Genomic DNA, 18,823 nt, shown 5'->3' with positions numbered 1-18,823 from the left:
CCATGGACACAATGCTGTACAGTACTCCAACAGAACCGGACGAAGACCAAGAACACACACATCATCACAGTGAACACACACATCAGCACGGTGAACACGCACACTTTGAGCAGGCCCCAGCAAGCTGGCTCAGTGTTCCACAGGTGTATCTGCTGCCGGACACACCCGCAGGTGAGAGAAGGCTTCTTGTGACAATGGATGTATTGATTGACTGTGTTTTTCTGAGGAATACTTGGTGTTTATAGGCTGAATGATGTGTCACTCTAATAATACTTGGTGTTGATTGATTGTCTGGTGTGTCACTCACAGCAAAGAGGGTTGTCGGCCCCAGCCACCTGTCCAAGTACCTGAAAGTGAAGGGCCTTCACAACACAGAACCGATCATAGGTCAGTTGTGTGTGCGTGTGTGTGCGTGCGTGCTCCAGATCTAAGATGTTTGGTAGAATGTAGAGCGATCTCTCCGATTGTGTGTTAGGGTTTAATAGGGAACCAGGTTTAATAGGGAACCAGATTTTCCGCCCCAAACCCACTACAGTTTCCCTGGATAAATAACTGCGAGAAACCGGTATATTATAATAAATGATTTCTATGAACAGGATGACGTAAAATGGAACTGTTATATGCAATGTCACAATCTGTCTTCTCACGGCCTTCTCTGCTTTGCTATCAGCATGATCAATCAACGCTCAGTGTGTGTGAGAGTATTGTGCTGTTGTAAAGGCCTATTGTATTGTTTATGCATATTGTTTATGCTGAAACTGTACATGCAGTTTCAACCTTGAAATGCAGTTAGTAGGTCTACGGTAACAAAATAGGCTACAACTTTTTATTATTAATTTATTAATTCAGAAAATGTCAGATGTGTAGCAGAGCTTCACTAAAACGAATGCCACCGAGGCAGAATGCTAAATCTGCAAAGGGAGAGTAAAGTGTAGCCTACAGGCGGTTCGACAAGTAGATTGATCTGACATGCAGGCCTACACCCCGAACACATGCGAGACAAGTGCAGAGAGAGTAGTGGGGGCTTCAGTAAGTGCAGTCTTACCTCAAGCCAATGCAAGCACTGGATGAAATTCTTGCAGAAATGGTTGCGAGCATCACGTTCTCCTACATACCGTTGCAACAGTGCCAGCTCCAGGCATAAGCAACATAAGCAGTCGCTTGGGGCCCCAGGCCGCTAGGGGCCCATCAATCAATCAGTCAAATGTATTTATATAGCCCATTTTACATCAGCCGATGCCAAAGTGCTATACAGAAACCCAGCCTAAAACCCCAAACAGCAAGCAATGCAGATGGAGAAGCACGGTGGCTAGGGAAACTCCTTAGAAAGGCAGAAACCTAGAGAGGAACCAGGCTCTGAAGGGTGGCCAGTCCTCTTCTGGAGATTAAAAGAGTACATTGCCATTAAGGCCAGATTGTTCTTCAAGATGTTGAAGAACCCTCCCTCTCAAATAACATAATGTTGAGAGTTAGAATAGTAAAATACACAAGGTGCAATTTCGAAATTTGTTTGAGCATCTGTTTATTTTTTCAGCCAGTAACTAGGTTTCCATCCAATTGGCGACAGATTTTTTTTGCTAAAGTTTTCATGTACCGACTAAAAATCAAAAGTTCAATGTGTTTCCATCGCATTTTCAACTTTACAAATAGTTTTGTCACAAACTGTTTGTATTTGTATTTATTAAGGATCCCAATTAGCTGTTGCCACGCAGCAGCTACTCTTCCTGGGGGCCAAACACATTAAGGCACTTGACATTACATATAAAACATTACATCATATAACATTATTACACCACTACATATCCACAATACAAAATGTTCAATACCACCATACAACAATATCACAATGTACACTACCATTCAAAAGTTTGGGATCACTTAGAAATGTCCTTGTTTTTGAAAGAAAAGCAAAAGAAATTGTCCATTAAATAACATAAAATTGATCAGAAATACAGTGTAGACATTGTTAATGTTGTAAATGACTATTGTAGCTGGAAACGGCTGATTTTTAATGGAATATCTACATTTATCAGCAACCATCACTCCTGTGTTCCAATGGCACGTTGTGTTAGCTAATCCAAGTTTATCATTTTAAAAGGCTATTTGATCATTAGAAAACCCTTTTGCAATTATGTTAGCACAGCTGAAAACTGTTGTGCTGAATTAAGAAGCAATAAAACTAGCCTTCTTTAGACTAGTTGAGTATCTGGAGCATCGGCATTTGTGGGTTCGATTACAGGCTCAAAATTGCTAGAAACAAAGAACTCGTCAGTCTATTCTTGTTCTGAGAAATGAAGGCTATTCCATGCGAGAAATTGCCAAGAAACTTTTTTTATCTGATTCTATTGCTTGCATCAGTTACCTGATGTGGAATAGAGTTCCATGTAGTCATGGCTCTATGTAGTACTGTGTGCCTCTCATAGTCTGTTTTGGACTTGGGCACAGTGAAGAGACCTCTGATGGTGTGTCTTGTGGGGTATGCATGGGTGTCTGAACTGTGTGCTAGTCGTTTAAACAGACAGCTCGGGGCATCCAAGCGGTCTAAGGCACTGCATCCTAATGCTTGAGGTGTCACTACAGATCTGGGTTCGATCCCAGGCTGTGTCAAAAGGCTGTGACCGGAGTCCCATAGTGTGCTGTATAATTGGCCCAGCGTCGTCCGTGTTAGTGGAGGGTTTGGCCGGGGGGGCTTTACTTGGCTCATTGCACTCTAGCGACTCCTTGTGGCGGGCCGGGCGCCTGCAGGCTAACTTCGGTCGTCAGTTGAAAGGTGTTTCCTCCGACACATTGGTGCGCCTGGCGTCCGGGTTAAGCGGGCGGGTGTTAAGAAGCGTGTTTTGGTGGGTCGTGTTTCGGAGGACTTATGACTCGACCTTCGCCTCCCAAACCCGTTGGGGAGTTGCAGCGATGAGACACGATCGAAATTGGCGAGAACAAGTGGGTCAAATACAACAAATAATAATAATAATAAGCCTGGAGCAGGACCTGCATTGCAAACAGCATTGTGTGCTACATACAATAGACTGTGCTACAGTCCAATTTTATCTTGAGCTCTTACTTAAACTCTACCCCCACGTAGCCTGCCACTGTAGCTCGTCATCACTGGCCCGACTTGCGAAAGTGATGCGCAATCTTCGTCACTTTCTCCACTATGCTGCGCAGCTCCCCTCAGCAGCTCCCCTCAGCAGCTCCCGTCAGCAGCTTCCCTCAGCAGCTCCCCTCAGCAGCTCCCGTCAGCAGCTCCCCTCAGCAGCTCCCCTCAGCAGCTCCCCTCAGCAGCTCCCCTCAGCAGCTCCCGGTTCAGCAGCTCCCCTCAGCAAGCTCCCCTCAGCAGCTCCCTCAGCAGCTCCCGTCAGCAGCTCCCTCAGCAGCTCGCAGAACTCCCCTCGCAGCAGCTCCCCTCAGCAGCTCCCGTCAGCAGCTCCCCTCAGCAGCTCCCCTCAGCAGCTCCCCTCAGCAGCTCCCCTCAGCAGCTCCCCTCAGCAGCTCCCCTCAGCAGCTCTCGTCAGCAGCTCCCCTCAGCAGCTCCCCTCAACTCGTATCCTACTGGTTGTCTGTTTCGTCGTGCTCCCCATCTTCAGCATAAACACCACGTTTATGTAGGCAGAGGACTCACATTTAATTTATTTCATGCTGTGGCTATATTTGGATGTGATGTAGGCTAGCCTATGTGTTTTGACCAACATTTTGTTTTGTGAAAAGCCCGATTCATTATTGTCGTACTGTATGTCGGGTGCTGATATAACATTCCTATGAATAGCCTATGCCTACGTTAACAAAGAAGGCCCAGATATACCTTAAATTTGTTTTATTAAGTGGTTTGTTCATTTGAACTAGTTCGGGGTGTTTCAAACCCCAATGACATAAATAAACATTTAAAACACGACCTTGCGAGATTATCAATTACTTTATTTGTAAGCTAACGAATGGTAACGAATGCAATTTTTAGAATGGCACATTATTCTGTCCGACGGTTTTATATGCTTTAGAATGACACTTCTGGTTTTGGTGGGAAATACAGGGTTACCCTGGAGATAAATGATTTATTCTAGAGATGGAATGTTTGTAAAATACCGGGAAAATATTGTGTGTGTGTGTTCCAGGTCTGGGCAGTGTGGTGGAGTGTAGAGGTATATCCCAGGCTACGTTTTTCATATGTGTGAGCTGTGCTGAGACTCTCTCCAGTACACACATCTGTGAACACATCATCAGTGCGCAACACCAGCAGTGCTACATGGTGAGTGACATCACTAGCAACTACGAAAGTGTGTGTGTGTGTGTGTGTGTGATATGTGAATGTGTTCTTAACAGTTTTCCCAGTATAGTCCTATGCGCTGTGATTGGTTGAGAGAGCAGCAGCAGCCTCCGAGTCCACAGCTCCTCAGGAAGGTCGCTTCAGCACTGTCACAACTGGAGGTGGATCTAGATGCACAGGTAAACATGGAAACCTTTGGGTTCAGGGGTCAGTGCCTGGTCAACACAGGGTCATTGAATGGTTTAGGGCAGGGGTGTCAAAGTCAAATGGACGGAGGGCCAAATAAAAAATTTAGCTACAAGCCGAGGGCCGGACTGTTCGAATGTTCATAGAAAAAATTTTAAATGACGCATATAGTCTAGTGAACCTAATTGAACCTACTGAAAACCTAACAAATATATTCCAATATGATCAGATAAATAAAGCAATATTTTCTTATGGCTCTGTCAGTAATCTTTAATTTTCAACAGACACAAAAGACAAATTTCCTTTATATAAAAATCCCCATAACATGAACATTAAATGAAAGAAACCGGTATTCAAGGCACCATCAGTAGCCTATATTTTCTATTTTAGCAAAAGTGGGCTAAATTTACTTCAAAGAAAAAAACAATAATAGCAATTTTCTATCATCCACTCAACTGAAATATTTTTAAAATATAATTGGATTGAAATACAATAAAATAAAGTGCAAAAATCTATTAATCAAAAACAACACTTTGTTTAAGGAGAAGTAACATGCAGTGAAAACAAATATTAAACTTTAACTTTTAAACTTGAACTGAGTAAAAACTCTAAATATGTGATTGCACAGTAATGTTCACTTGTTTGAGGTTGAGGGTGATACTTGGTGGTGTCCCATCTTTTCCACAAGTTCATCAATGTTCGGGGTAAGGCTCTGAGCTGAGGAAATCCTCAGAATTGAGTGGAGGTGTTCAGCAGTAAGTCGACTTCTGTGTGATGTTTTGTTCAGGTTCATCAAAGAAAACAGTTGTTCACACAGGTATGTGCTGCCAAACATAGACAACGTTTGAGCAGCCTGGATGCGCAGCTGGGGCATTGTGTCGGGGAGGAAACGGGCGAACTCCGCAGCACCCACTGCCGCATATTTTGCCCTCAGTGCATCATTGCATTGGAGGTCAATCAACTCCATTTGGAGGTTTGGTGGTGAGCTTTCCACGTCAACAGCAAATGGGTTACCGAGCAGTTCCAACCTGCTTTTTTGTGCTTCAAAGTCAGCAAATCGGCGTCGAAAGTCAGCGGCAAGCATACCTATTTTATCAGCCAACTGTGCGCTCGGGAACGCACTGGTAGAGAGCTTCTCTTTCATGGTCTGGCAGCTGGGAAAGTGGCTCAAATTTTCTTTCCGCATCTGCGTCTCCCACAGAGTCAGTTTGGTTTTAAATGCCTTCACTGTACTGTACATATCAGAGATGACATGATCCCGACCCTGCAGCTGCAAGTTCATTGCATTCAGATGACTCGTAATGTCACACAGAAAAGCCATTTCACACAGAAACATTTCGTCTCGGAGTTGTGTTGTGTCTTTCCCTTTGCTGTCCAAGAACAGACAAATCTCCTCACGAAGCTCGAAACATCTTTGAAGCACCTTTCCCTGGCTTAGCCATCGCACCTCTGTGTGATAAGGCAAATCACCATGCTCCGTTTCTAACTCCGTCAGAAATGCCTTGAACTGGCGGTGATTCAAACCTTTGGCTCTGATAAAGTTAACTGTGCGCGTGATGATGCTCATTACATGCTCCATTTTCAAGGCTTTACCGCACAACGCTTCCTGGTGTATGATACAATGATAAGCTGTCAGCTCACCTGTCGCGTTTTCCTCTTGCATCTTTTCCCGTATCTTCGCCACCAGTCCGCTCCTGTGTCCACACATCGCAGGTGCTCCGTCGGTTGTCAAACCCACGAGTTTTTCCCAAGGCAGCTCCATCTCATTTACACATCTTGACACCTCTTCATACAAATCATGCCCCGTAGTTGTGCCATGCATAGGACGTAAAGCCAAAAACTCCTCTGTCACGCTTAGGCTGGAGTCCACTCCGCGGATGAAAATTGACAACTGGGCAATGTCAGAAATGTCGGTGCTCTCATCCACAGCCAAGGAATATGCAATGAAATCTTTTCCCTTTTTCACAAGCTGCTCTTTTAGATTGATGGACAACTGGTCTACTCTCTCGGCAATGGTGTTTCTGCTCAGACTCACATTTAAAAAGAGTTGCCTTTTTTCTGGGCAAACTTCGTCACAAACTTTAATCATGCAGTTTTTGATGAAATCCCCCTCCGTAAATGGCCGGGCTGATTTAGCGATCTCTTCTGCCAAAATAAAACTGGCCTTGACAGCAGCCTGGCCTTGTGATTTGGCTTTTTTGAACAGAGCCTGTCGAGATTTGAGGCCTCGTTTTAATTCCTCTGCCTTTTGTAGCCTTTGTTCCATGTCCATATTCTTGTTTTTGTCCGCGTGTTTCGTTTCATAATGTCGTCTCAGATTATACTCTTTCAGTACCGCCACACTTTCTCCACACAGAAGACACACAGGTTTTCCAGCTACCTCCGTGAACATATACTCCGACTCCCACCTTGTTTGAAACCCCCGGTTCTCAGTGTCCACCTTCCGTTTTGCCATTTTTGATGGGTATCTGAAAGTTAATTTTACTGTGATGCTGACGACTGCTGTGCCAATAAATATTGAAATGAAGCAGCCTACTGCTCGGTGCGTCACCGTTGCATTGTGGGAAATGTAGTATTGGTGCGTGTAAAAGATCTGCGGGCTGCCGGCTTGCTGCGGTCTGCGGGCCGGTTCTAATAATAAATCAAGATCATCCCAGGGGCCGTAAAAAACCTTCTCGCGGGCCGGATGTGGCCCGCGGGCCTTGACTCTGACATATGTGGTTTAGGGTGTAGATGGGGTCAAGGTTAAGGCTTATTTATACCCTACGCAGAACGCAACATAAGAACTACAATTAGCTACGCAAAATGGAGATCATTTTGCGTATCTTACGTACATAAGGTATACATTAGGCTTTAGAGGTTAGGGGTCAGGGTTCTGGACAGGGATAAGGTTATTTGTAAGCATACTGTTGGTTTTGGTGGTAGTCAAGCCTCTATCCGTTTGTGTAAGAAAAGACCGAACAACAGGATTTTCTAACCACACTTGTCTGTCGATCTGTGATGCCACAGCAGACTGGAATGGGACTCATAGATCATAATGTACCTGTCTCTGTTGTGTTGCCTAGGTGATGCTGCTGGATCAGATGTGGTATAACCTTGTGCAGTCAGCTCCATTCTACGAAGGTGTGTGTGTGCCTATGTCTGTGCGTCGGTGGGTTCGTGCCGTGTATTTGATTGTATTGTATTTGATGATCAGCTGACTGATTTTTGTGTGTGTAGCCATGAACATGCTGCAGGAACAGAATCAGAATGCCCTGTGTCTACACACAGCAAGCAGACACCAGCTTTGTCCTCCAGTTGGTCCTGACCCAGCAACGGAGCAGGGCTTTGACCAGAACCACAGAGTGATGGATAAACTGACCATGGATCAGATTGAGCCCCATCATCCCCTGCAGACAGCAGATACAGTGGCTGGTAAACTGACTGGAGATCAGCTGGAGTCAGGCCAGTGCATACAGACCGCAGACAGACGGCCAGATAATCAGAACCCGGATCAGCCCCAGTTGAGCCAGAGCTCAGAGAGAACAGAGCCAATCAGAGACCAGACACCACAGAATCATAATTCTGAGCCAATCAGAGACCAGACACCACAGAACATTGAGCCAATCAGAGCCCAGATGCCAAAGAATTCTGACCCAATAAAATCCCAGACACCACAGAACACTGAGCCAAAAAGAGCCTGGATGCCACAGAACTCATCAGAACCACATCTGGACCAAGACAACACAGGTGAGAGGAGGAGGGATGAGATTGTTTACAATTGTTCAACATGGTACTCTTACTTGGATTGGTGACTATTGTATTGGTCAGAGTTTACAGTGATTTAAAGTATGTAATTATTGTATTGGTTAGAGCAATAGAGGTCAGTGAGGTTTCAACCTCTCTTCCTCTCCCTTCAGTCATTATCAAACAGGAGCCTGTGGACCCCAAGATGGAACCTCAGACCCATCCTCAGACCCAGCCTGAGGTGGACCCCTTAAAGGGTAGGAAGCATGAGTTTCTACTGACCAATGTAACAACACAGTGTGGTCATAGACATAGTAACTTAGTTGTAATTACAAGCTGGTACAAACATAGTTATGTTTTTGGGTTATTACGTATTTATTAACTGCTCTACCTCTCCTCTGTCAGATTCCCTGTATGGACACAGAGTCCAGTTCTCCCCAGATGTACAGAACCTGGCTGGTGAGACTGAGATCGAGAGACACACACAGAATTGACTGCAATGGTGACAGAAGTAGATGATTGTATGTGTGTGTTCTCTCAGGTGTGTGTGAGGTGGAGTACCAGGGTACCGTCCTAGGACACAGCCAAGAGGTGACACGTATAGGAGGGGCCACAGAGAACTCCCTTCACTCCACCAAGAACCTGAGAGACTCCGTCAACAACAGCCTGCCTCTGGTCGGTCAGTGTCTCAGGAGTGTGTTCAGATAACAGTGTTTAAACCTGAGCGACTCCGTCAACAACAGCCTGCCTCTGGTCGGTCAGTGTCTCAGGAGTGTGTTCAGATAACAGTGTTTAAACCTGAGCGACTCCGTCAACAACAGCCTGCCTCTGGTCGGTCAGTGTCTCAGGAGTGTGTTCAGATAACAGTGTTTAAACCTGAGCGACTCCGTCAACAACAGCCTGCCTCTGGTCGGTCAGTGTCTCAGGAGTGTGTTCAGATAAGTGTTTAAACCTGAGCGACTCCGTCAACAACAGCCTGCTCTGGTCGGTCAGTGTCTCAGGAGTGTGTTCAGATAACAGTGTTTAAACCTGAGCGACTCCGTCAACAACAGCCTGCCTCTGGTCGGTCAGTGTCTCAGGAGTGTGTTCAGATACCAGTGTTTAGTACCTTTGTCTTTCTACCTCTGTGAGTCTGTATTCACTGTGTGTGAGCGAGCGTGTGGTGTGTGCCACAGTACTGTAAGGGCTTTGTCATTCTCTCTCTCTCTGTGTGTGTGTGTGTGTGTGTGTGTGTGTGTGTTGTGGTGTTGTGTGTGTTGTGTGCTGTGGTGTTGTGTGTGTGTGTGTGTGTGTGTGTGTGTGTGTGTGTGTGTGTGTGTGTGGTGTGTGTGTGTGTGTGTGTGTGTGGTGTGTGTGTGTAGGTCTCAGTGCAGTGATAGAGTGTTGCAGTGAGGGCCAGGTGTCCTTCTACCTGTGTGTGTCGTGTGGCAGCAAAATTGAAAAAACTCTACTCATCAGCCACGTCCTCAAATACAGACACCGACAGATATACCTGGTGAGGCACACACACGTACACACCTCTTACTCAACCATTACACACACTAGATACTCATGTAAATGGTGATTGTAGAACAATGACACAACTAAAAATAAATATAATTAAAATAATCTATGTCATGGAAAGTTTGACATATGCCTTAAGACAAACTTTTTTTGAAAGAAAATGGGGAAAATGGAAAGCTTTCACAAACCAGGTATTAAGTATACCTTGGTGAAAGCCAATATCATAATTGCTTTCATATATTGTACTGTTCCTACCTTATGGCATGAGTTATTTTATTTTTTGTTTTTGTTTCTGCATTTCTGTTTAATGCTCTGTTTTATATTGAAAAAGTGAAAGAAAATCCAAGTTAAAAAAAGATATAACAATTAATATTTAAGGTACACTCACCACACATCAGCTAATCTCCGCTAGTCTCTCCCCACCACGCCCAGACAATGAGGTACCCGTGGTATTTCCTTGGTGTGGTACCAGCCCGAGGGTTGGCAGAACAGTCCAGACTGATGCAGATTGCTAAGGAGGTGGAGGAGCAGAACCATGATGAGCCTGGCACGCTACAGGAGGTGATTCTGGCCCCTGCTGACTTTGACGAGATCAAACGGATGCTGTTTGATAAAGGTGGGTGATTGTTGATAGACTTCTGGGTGATCTGGGACTAGTGTGATTATCTGCATGTTGCTTCGGAACCTGTAGATTTAAATCTCTCACTCACTCACTTCTCTTCCTTTTTTTTAAGGGGGTAGATCAGCTTTAATATTGTGGCTTCCATCAATGTAATTGTCTGCATCATTTCCAATCTCCAATATATATTTTTTGCATGTATAACAGTACAGCCAAAAGTTTGAACACACCTACTCATTCCAGGGTTTTTATTTTATTTTTGCTATTTTCTACATTGTAGTATAATAGTGAAGACATCAACATTAGGAAATAACACATATGGAATCATGTAGTAACCAAATAAGTGTTAAACAAATCAAAATGTATTTTATATTTGAGATTCTTCCAAGTAGCCAGCCTTTGCCTTGATGACAGCTTTGCAAACTCTTGGCATTCTCTCAACCAGCTTCATGAGGTAGTCACCTGGAATGCCTTTCAATTAATACGTGTGCTTTATAAAAAGTACATTTGTGGAATTTGTTTCCTTCCTAATGCGTTTGAGACAATTAGTGGTGTTGTGACATGGTAGGGATGGTATACAGAAGATGGCCCTATTTGGTAAAAGACCTAGTCCATATTATGGCAAGAACAGCTCAAATAAGCAAAGAGAAATGACAGTCCGTCATTACTTTAAGACATGAAGGTTAGTCAATACGGAAAATGTCAAGAACTTTGAAAGTTTCTTCAAGTGCAGTCGCAAAAACCATCAAGCGCTATGATTAAACTGGTTCTCATAAGGACCGTCACAGGAAAGGAAGACCCAGAGTTACCTCTGCTGCAGAGGATAAGTTCATGAATGTGTCACGAGAATTTTAAATCCCAATGATGATAACTAAACAGTTATTTAAGCTTTGACCAGTCCCCGAGGTTTGTAAGACCCTGGGTTTAATAATAATTAGGCAAAGACTCAGCTTCTGCAAAAGGTCCGTAAGGTTTATTCAGAGAACGTTCTAAAGTCAAAAATGCAAAGACATGTCATTTTATGACCCCCCCCCCCCCCCCCCACTTACACGCTACTTACACGCACATACATACACAAACAGTAGGTGGGGTGTATCTTTCCCCACAGTCCTACTTACACGCGCACACAGACACACAAACAGTAGGTGGGCTGTATCTTTCCCCACAGTCATACTTACACGCACAACATACACACAAACAGTAGGTGGGCTGTATCTTTCTCCACAATCCACATTCCTCGTTTATCACTACCAAGCTGGCAGTTCCATGCCTGTCTCTTATACACATCTAGATGTGTATAAGAGACAGGTAAGACCCTGGGTTTAATAATAATTAGGCAAAGACTCAGCTTCTGCAAAAGGTCCGTAAGGTTTATTCAGAGAACGTGCCTGTCTCTTATACACATCTAGATGTGTATAAGAGACAGCTTTCCTGTTGTCCTTTGTTCTCTCAACTCTCACACCACTACACAGCAACACCATGGTCTAGTCACACATATTATGGAATTATGACTACTAACACATTTCATACAATTATATGATTTCAGGATGGAATCCTGTAGTCATTACTTTAAACATATAAATTCCCTTATCATAGAGTTACCAGCCTCAGAAATTGCAGCCCAAATAAATGCTTCACAGAGTTCAAGTAATAGACACATCTCAACATCAGCTGTTCAGAGGAGACTATGTTAATCAGGCCTTCATGGTCGAATTGCTGTAAAGAAACCACAACTAAAGGACACCAATAAGAATGGACTTGCATGGGCCAAGAAACATGAGCAATGGACATTAGACCGGTGGAAAGTCCAGATTTTTGGTTCCAACCTCTGTGTCTTTGAGAGACGCAGAGTACGTGAACGGATGATCTCCACATGTGTGGTTCCCACCGTGAAGCATGGAGGAGGAGGTGTGATGGTGTGTATATATATATATATGTGTATATATATTTTTTTATATATTTGTATATATATATATATCTTTTTTATTGTTATTTACCAAAACATTTCTGCAGCAATGAAGGTCCCCAAGAACACAGTGGCCTCTATCATTCTTAAATGGAAGAAGTTTGGAACCACCAAGACCCTTCTGGCTGCCAGGCCAAACTGCGCGGGGGGGGGGGGGAGAAGGGCCTTGGTCAGGGAGGTGACCAAGAACCCGATGGCCACTCTGACAAAGTTCCTCTGTGGAGATGGGAGACCCGTCCAGAAGGACAATCATCTCTGCAGCACTCCACCAATCATGCCTTTATGGTAGAGTGGCCTGAATGCCAAGCGTCATGTCTAGAGGAAACCTGGCACCATCCCTACGGTGAAGCATGGTGGTGGCAGAATCATGCTGTGGGGATGTTTTTCAGCGGCAGGGACTGGGAGACTAGTTAGGATCGAGGCAAAGATACAGAGAGAGCAAAGTACAAAGAGATCCTTGATGAAAACCTGCTCCAGAGTGCTCAGGTCCTCATACTGGGGAGAAGGTCCACCTTCTAACATAACTACCCCAAGCACACAGCCAAGACAACGTAGGAGTGGCTTCAGGACAGGTCTCTGAATGTCCTTGAGTGGCCCAGCCAGAGCCCGGACTTGAACCTGATTGAACATCAGTGTAATCACTGCCAAAGGTGCTTCAACAAACTACTGAGTAAAAGGTCTGAAAACTTATGTAAATGTGATATTTGCAAACATTTCTAAAAAACAGTTTTTGCTTTGTCGTTATGGGGTATTGTGTGTAGATTGATGAGGGGGGAAAAAATATTTAGTACATTTTAGAATAAGGCTGTAACATAACAAAATGTTGAAAAAATCATGGAGTCTGAATACGTTCCGAATGCACTGTATATCCACTATCCAGTATATCCAATATATTCATGATTTCCTTAAGTGCATTCGGGTGATAGTTTGTAGTGTTTTCTTTACGGTGCATTGAAGTATTTAAAACTGAATTATAATCTCCCACCATAATAATAGAGTCTTGTATTGCTTGTAGGCTTGATAAATTATTATATATATTTTCAAAGAAGCGTGGAACATCGTTATTTGGACCGACTAGATTAATGAGCCAAATATGTTTATGGTCCAATGACATATTTAAAGAAATCCATCTACCTTGCAGAATCTGTTTGGACAATTTGCCCATTCGGGTAAAAATTATTGCTAATTAATATCACCACCGCTTTTAAGTTTCTTTGCCCATGGGATAAGTATATTTCGCAAGCCCACCGCCCCAACCACACAATCCTTTTTCCACACAACTTAATTTAAAATTGTTAAATGACTTTCCTGTAAACAATATATATTATATTCCTTCTCTTTCAGCCAGGTAAATATTGATACTGTTTTTTCTTATTGTCTGCTTAGCCATTACAATTATAACTGGCTATACTTATTTGACCATTTACCATAATGAGATACAAGTTTCAACTCTGTTTATCATAATATATGTTTGTAAACCTCTCTCCCTCCCTCCCTCTCCAGCTGTATCCCGTTTGCAGGAGATCTGTAGAGAGCAGAACCAGACTGAACTCCTCACCATGGTCACCAGCAAACCTGAACCAATAGTGGTCAAGCAGGAGATTGTGGAGTGCCAGGTGGTCTCCCATCAGGCCTTGGGGCAATTCCTACCGACACAGAGATGTAGGAGAAACACTGGTGAATTGAATACTATCTTACTGTTAAGCTACAAAAAAAAATTCATAATACTGTAATTATAAACTGGGTGGTTCGAGCCCTGAATGTTGATTGGCTGACAGCCTTGGTATATCATACCGTATACCATGGGTATGGCATAGCAAATATTTGTACTGTTGTAATTATGTTGGTAACCAGTTTATAAAGCAATAAGGCACTTCGGGGGTTTGTGGTATATGGCCAATATTCCACAGCTAAGGGCTGAATCCGGGCACTACGTGTGGCGTCGTGCATAAGAACAGCCCTTAGCCGTGGTATATTAGCCATATACCACACTTTGGGCCTTATTAAGTATATCTCTCACTCTCTATTCAATTAAAATAGATCTCTCTCTTTCTCCCTCTCTCCTTCTCTGTCTCTCAGGAAAGCGTTGTTCTAACGTTGAGGGGTCAGAGGTGAGGGGTCAGCAGCAGGTGAAGAAGAGAAAGGTGTCTAGCCCCCCTGAGGGTCACACTGCCCCTGTCATCTGTCTGTCATCTCCTGAAGTCACCAAGTCTTCTGACACACACACTGTCAACCAGACACACACCATCACACCCTCACCCACACAATCCAACACAAAGCCAAAACTCACACCCTCATGTACACACTCTGACTCTCAAAATAAACTTAAACCTTCACGCACACACCCCAAACCCAATTCAACCGCCCCAGAATATACTAGACCCAAACTCATTCCCCATTCTGCCACCAAGCCCTCCGGTATCCCTGCCGACAGCCTGACTGTTGCCAAAGAGTCCTCTAGCAAGAAACCCACTCACACACTGTGCAAACCCACACACACACTATCCAATCCCACAAAAACACTCTTCACCAGTAGCCAGAAGCTCACTGACAAACATTCGGACAAGAATGAGTCTCAGAAACATACTGAAAAGGCTAAACCTACTCGCACACAAAGTGAACGCACACACAGAAACCGCACACACACTCGCAAACACAGTGACCTCACATGCACTGACAAAGCCAAAGACAGACACAGTGACAGGACCAAACGCAGACACAGTGACCGCAAACACACTAACAGACATTCTGACCACTCACGCTCTCACACCCTCTCTAAGAGACATAATCGTAGCTCCAGCCGTTCCTCCAAAGCCTCCCCCATAGCTAGTCCCTCTGAGCCCCCCTTGCTCTCCCCCTACTCCCCCGCTGCATTCTCCCCCACCAGAGCCACTTCTGCAGCGAGCCTAAGCCAGGTCAAACCCAGCCAACCATCCTGCCTACTCAACAAACAACTACCCAAACAGTCCAGCCAACCAACCAAGAGACCCCCCAACCCAACCTCAGCAGTCAGACCTCTCCAGACCCAGGCCAACCCTCCCAACAACACCTCTTACCCCCACCTGCACCCAGCAAGAACCGGACCCAGGACCCCCCCACCCGGACCCATGACCCCCCAACCTCCGGCCATCCCTTCCTGCCTCACTCCTCCACCCCAGCCAGATCCTGTCTACGCCTCTGGGGTTAAGAAGAAGACTTCCATCGTAGACTGTGATCAATTTGTGGAATACTTTGTCTCTTTGTTGCGCTCCCCCCACTTTCCTCCTGCCCTAACCACCCCAGAGAGGGCAGAGAGCGCTCAGGCTCATACCAGGGCAACAGGCCCTAACCCTGGAGGGGAGGAGATGAGGGGTGACTCAAACGGTCATGCCATCGCCATAGTGGCGGCATTACCCAACCTGCTAAAAAGGAAGCTATCCCTACAGAAACCCGAGGACAGAGACCCCTGGAACTACGAGAGCCGACAGTTCACCCCCAACTCCAAACCTAACCCCAACTTCCAGAACCCTAACTCCAAACCTAACCCCAACTTCCAGAACCCTAACTCCAATCCAAACCCCAACTTCCAGAACCCTAACTCCAATCCAAACCCCAACTTCCAGAACCCCAACTCCAAACCTAACCCCAACTTCCAGAACCCTAACTCCAAACCTAACCCCAACTTCCAGAACCCTAACTCTAACCCTGACTTCCAGAACCCTAACCCCAACTTCCAGAACCCTAACTCTTACCCCAACCTCCAGAACCCCTAACTCTAACCCCAACTTCCAGAACCCTAACTCTAACCCCGACTTCCAGAACCCTAACCCCAACTTCCAGAACCCTAACTCCAACCCCAACTTCCAGAACCCTAACTCCAACCCCAACTTCCAGAACCCTAACTCCAACTCTAACCCCAACTTCCAGAGTTCTACCCCCACTACTAATGCCACACTAGCCCAGGGGGGTTACACTGGAGGGGTTACCGTTTCCTCTAGCCCTAACCCCACTGACCCACAGCCCCCAGAGATTATACCTGGTTCCACCTACCCTGGTTCCACCTACCCTGGTTACACCTACCCTGGTTACACCTACCCTGGTTACACCTACCCTGGTTCAGGTTACGCTGGAGTTGTCAGTGTTAGTCAGTTCACTTCCAACTCCCCCATTAACCCTATCCCCAGCCCCAGTAACACACAGCCACAGGCAAGGTGGTCTGGGGGCAACTGGGGAACAGGCTACCCAGAGGCAGGCTACCCAGGGGCAGGCTATGTTACAACGGGTCAGGCTGGTACTTCCTACCCTGGAGCTGTCTCTTCTGGAAGTGGAGCAGGCTACCCTGGAGTTCTGCTCTACCCAGAGATGGGCTACTCAGACATAGACTGCCGTGGACAGGCTTACCCTAGGTCTGTGACTGGACTCGGCTCTGCTGGGACTGTTATGCCCCCAGGAAGCCTCTACTCTACCACACCATCTCCAGCCAACCCCAGCTATTTGGCCTTGACCCAGCCATCACTTGACCCAGCCAGCTACTCCGCCTGGACTGCTACTGTCACCGGGGTTGCCATTGAAACCAGCACAGCAGGTACTATTATTGGTGGTTGGTACCCATGGGCCAACTTCTTCCTCAGACCCCCTGCCTATTATGTTCTGCCTCAGCCAGCACGGAAGTGGGCACGCTACTGCAGCAATGTCATCAAGACCAAAAACAACCAGCCTGCTAAAGCTACGGCTAATGCTACGGCTTATACTACTGCTATTGCTACCTCTCCTCTTACGGTTACCCCATCTCCCTCGGCTAGCACTGTCACTGCAGCTACCACTTTTCTCCCTTCTGCTTCTCCTAGCGCGATGGCTAACAGCTAGCACCTCTGCTACAGATTTAACTAAAGCTGCTTCACCTACTACTGATGCCAATGTTACGGCTACTATTGCTATGCTAAGCGATGCTATGGCGATGCCTGCCCCTCCCCCTCCCAGCATGGAGGAAGGGTCCTGCCCTCTGTGGCCATATTAAGACAGAGACTGTCCCAGTGTTTTAGTGCTGGGTGATGAGTGCTCTGTCTATTGCTTTACAATATCTTTGCTGTAACACTGTAATGCACTTGTCTTTTTCTACTAACACTGACTTTGCTGATAACTACTTTGTTGAGGGAAAATGTACTTGCTACAATTGCGATATGTTGGCCCTAGCCCTCACCCTCTGATCCGACCCGCCACCTCCAAATCAATCCCGCTCCAGAGTACAGGCCTCGGTGTAACACTCATTCCTTCGACGAAAAACGTGAATCCGACCATCACTCCTGGTGAGACCAAACCGCAACTCGTCTGTGAAGAGCACTTTTTGCCAGTCCTGTCGGTTTGTGCCCATAGGCGACGTTGTTGCCGGTGATGTCTGGTGAGGACCTGTCTTACAACAGGCCTACAAGCCCTCAGTCCAGCCTCTCTCAGCCTATTGCGGACAGTCTGAGCACTGATATAGGGATTGTGCGTTCCTGGTGTAACTCGGGCAGTTGTTGTTGCCATCCTGTACCTGTCCCGCAGGTGTGATGTTCGGATGTATTGTTTCTGTGCAGGTGTTGTTACACGTGGCCTGCCACTGCGAGGACAATCAGCTGTCCGTCCTATCTCCCTGTAGCGCTGTCTTAGGAGTCTCACAGTACGGATATTGCAATTTATTTCCCTGGCCACATCTGCAGTCCTCAATCCTCGCAGCATGCCTAAGGCACGTTCATGCAGATGAGCAGGGACCCTGGGCATCTTTCTTTTGGTGTTTTTCAGAGTCAGTAGTAAGGCATCTTTAGTGTCCTAAGTTTTCATAACTGTGACCTTAACTGCCTACCGTCTGTAAGCTGTTAGTGTCTTAACGACCGTTCCACAGGTGCATGTTCATTAATTGTTTATGGTTCATTGAACAAGCATGGGAAACAGTGTTTAAACCCTTTACAATGGATTTTTACAAATTATCTTTGAAAGACAGGGTCCTGAAAAAAGGAAGTTTTTTTTGTTGTTGCTGAGTTTACCAGTAATTTATCTTGTATGTGTGTGTCTGTTTCTACAGAGTATCTGCCACGCACTCAGTGAGGACCACGCCGGCCTAGATTTACTTAACGTGAGTTAAAGCTCTGCTACCCGATCCCGGCAGGCCCCAACATTATACATTGGGTTAAGGCCGGGTACGGCCCGTTTTTTCATCAGTGTACGGGCAGTGCTCGAGTATCACTAAATTGATCACTAACATTTTGAAGCTGAGCCATTTGCTCCTGCTCTGCTGCCAGTACAGTCATATCTGACTGAGATCATAACATTGTGTCAAAGTGCTTAAGAAATTAGGGAACTGACCAGAGTGTGTGTGCATGTGTTCCAGGTGAAGCACTGACTGCTGGACAATCGCTGGACTTGGAGGAGACGCACACACATATACACATACACACACACACACAGATTGATGAAGTAACATTTTGTTACCGAATGTCAGTTTTAAAATGAACGATTCTTGGTTTTCCTCTATTTTGTATTACTTAAAGGTAACCCTCTTGGTTTTCCTCTATTTTGTATTACTTAAAGGTAACCCTCTTGGTTTTCCTCT

The 18,823-nt window shown here is 45.5% G+C and overlaps 1 protein-coding gene across 2 annotated transcripts; it reads left to right on the top strand.

The window, feature by feature from the left end:
- LOC139023339 (uncharacterized) lies at positions 1-16,115 on the top strand. 2 transcript variants are annotated; one of them, XM_070436314.1, is made up of 13 exons: positions 1-171; positions 310-387; positions 4,104-4,237; positions 4,312-4,434; positions 7,507-7,564; positions 7,661-8,170; positions 8,341-8,424; positions 8,573-8,626; positions 8,709-8,846; positions 9,529-9,662; positions 10,103-10,286; positions 13,759-13,932; positions 14,335-16,115. In XM_070436314.1, the coding sequence occupies exons 1-13, from the start codon at positions 3-5 to the stop codon at positions 16,005-16,007; spliced, it is 3,513 nt and encodes a 1,170-aa protein (XP_070292415.1). In that variant the 5' UTR covers positions 1-2; the 3' UTR covers positions 16,008-16,115. The 2 variants fall into 2 exon arrangements, with proteins under 2 accessions (XP_070292415.1, XP_070292414.1); XM_070436313.1 differs by lacking the exons at positions 1-171; positions 310-387 and having other exon boundaries at positions 4,146-4,237; positions 4,326-4,434.
- The last annotated feature ends 2,708 nt before the right edge of the window (positions 16,116-18,823 follow it).

The sequence above is a fragment of the Salvelinus sp. IW2-2015 genome, linkage group LG31 (genome assembly GCF_002910315.2).
Source record: "Salvelinus sp. IW2-2015 linkage group LG31, ASM291031v2, whole genome shotgun sequence".
NCBI lineage: Eukaryota > Metazoa > Chordata > Actinopteri > Salmoniformes > Salmonidae > Salvelinus > Salvelinus sp. IW2-2015.
This window is presented reverse-complemented; position numbering and strand designations above follow the sequence as displayed.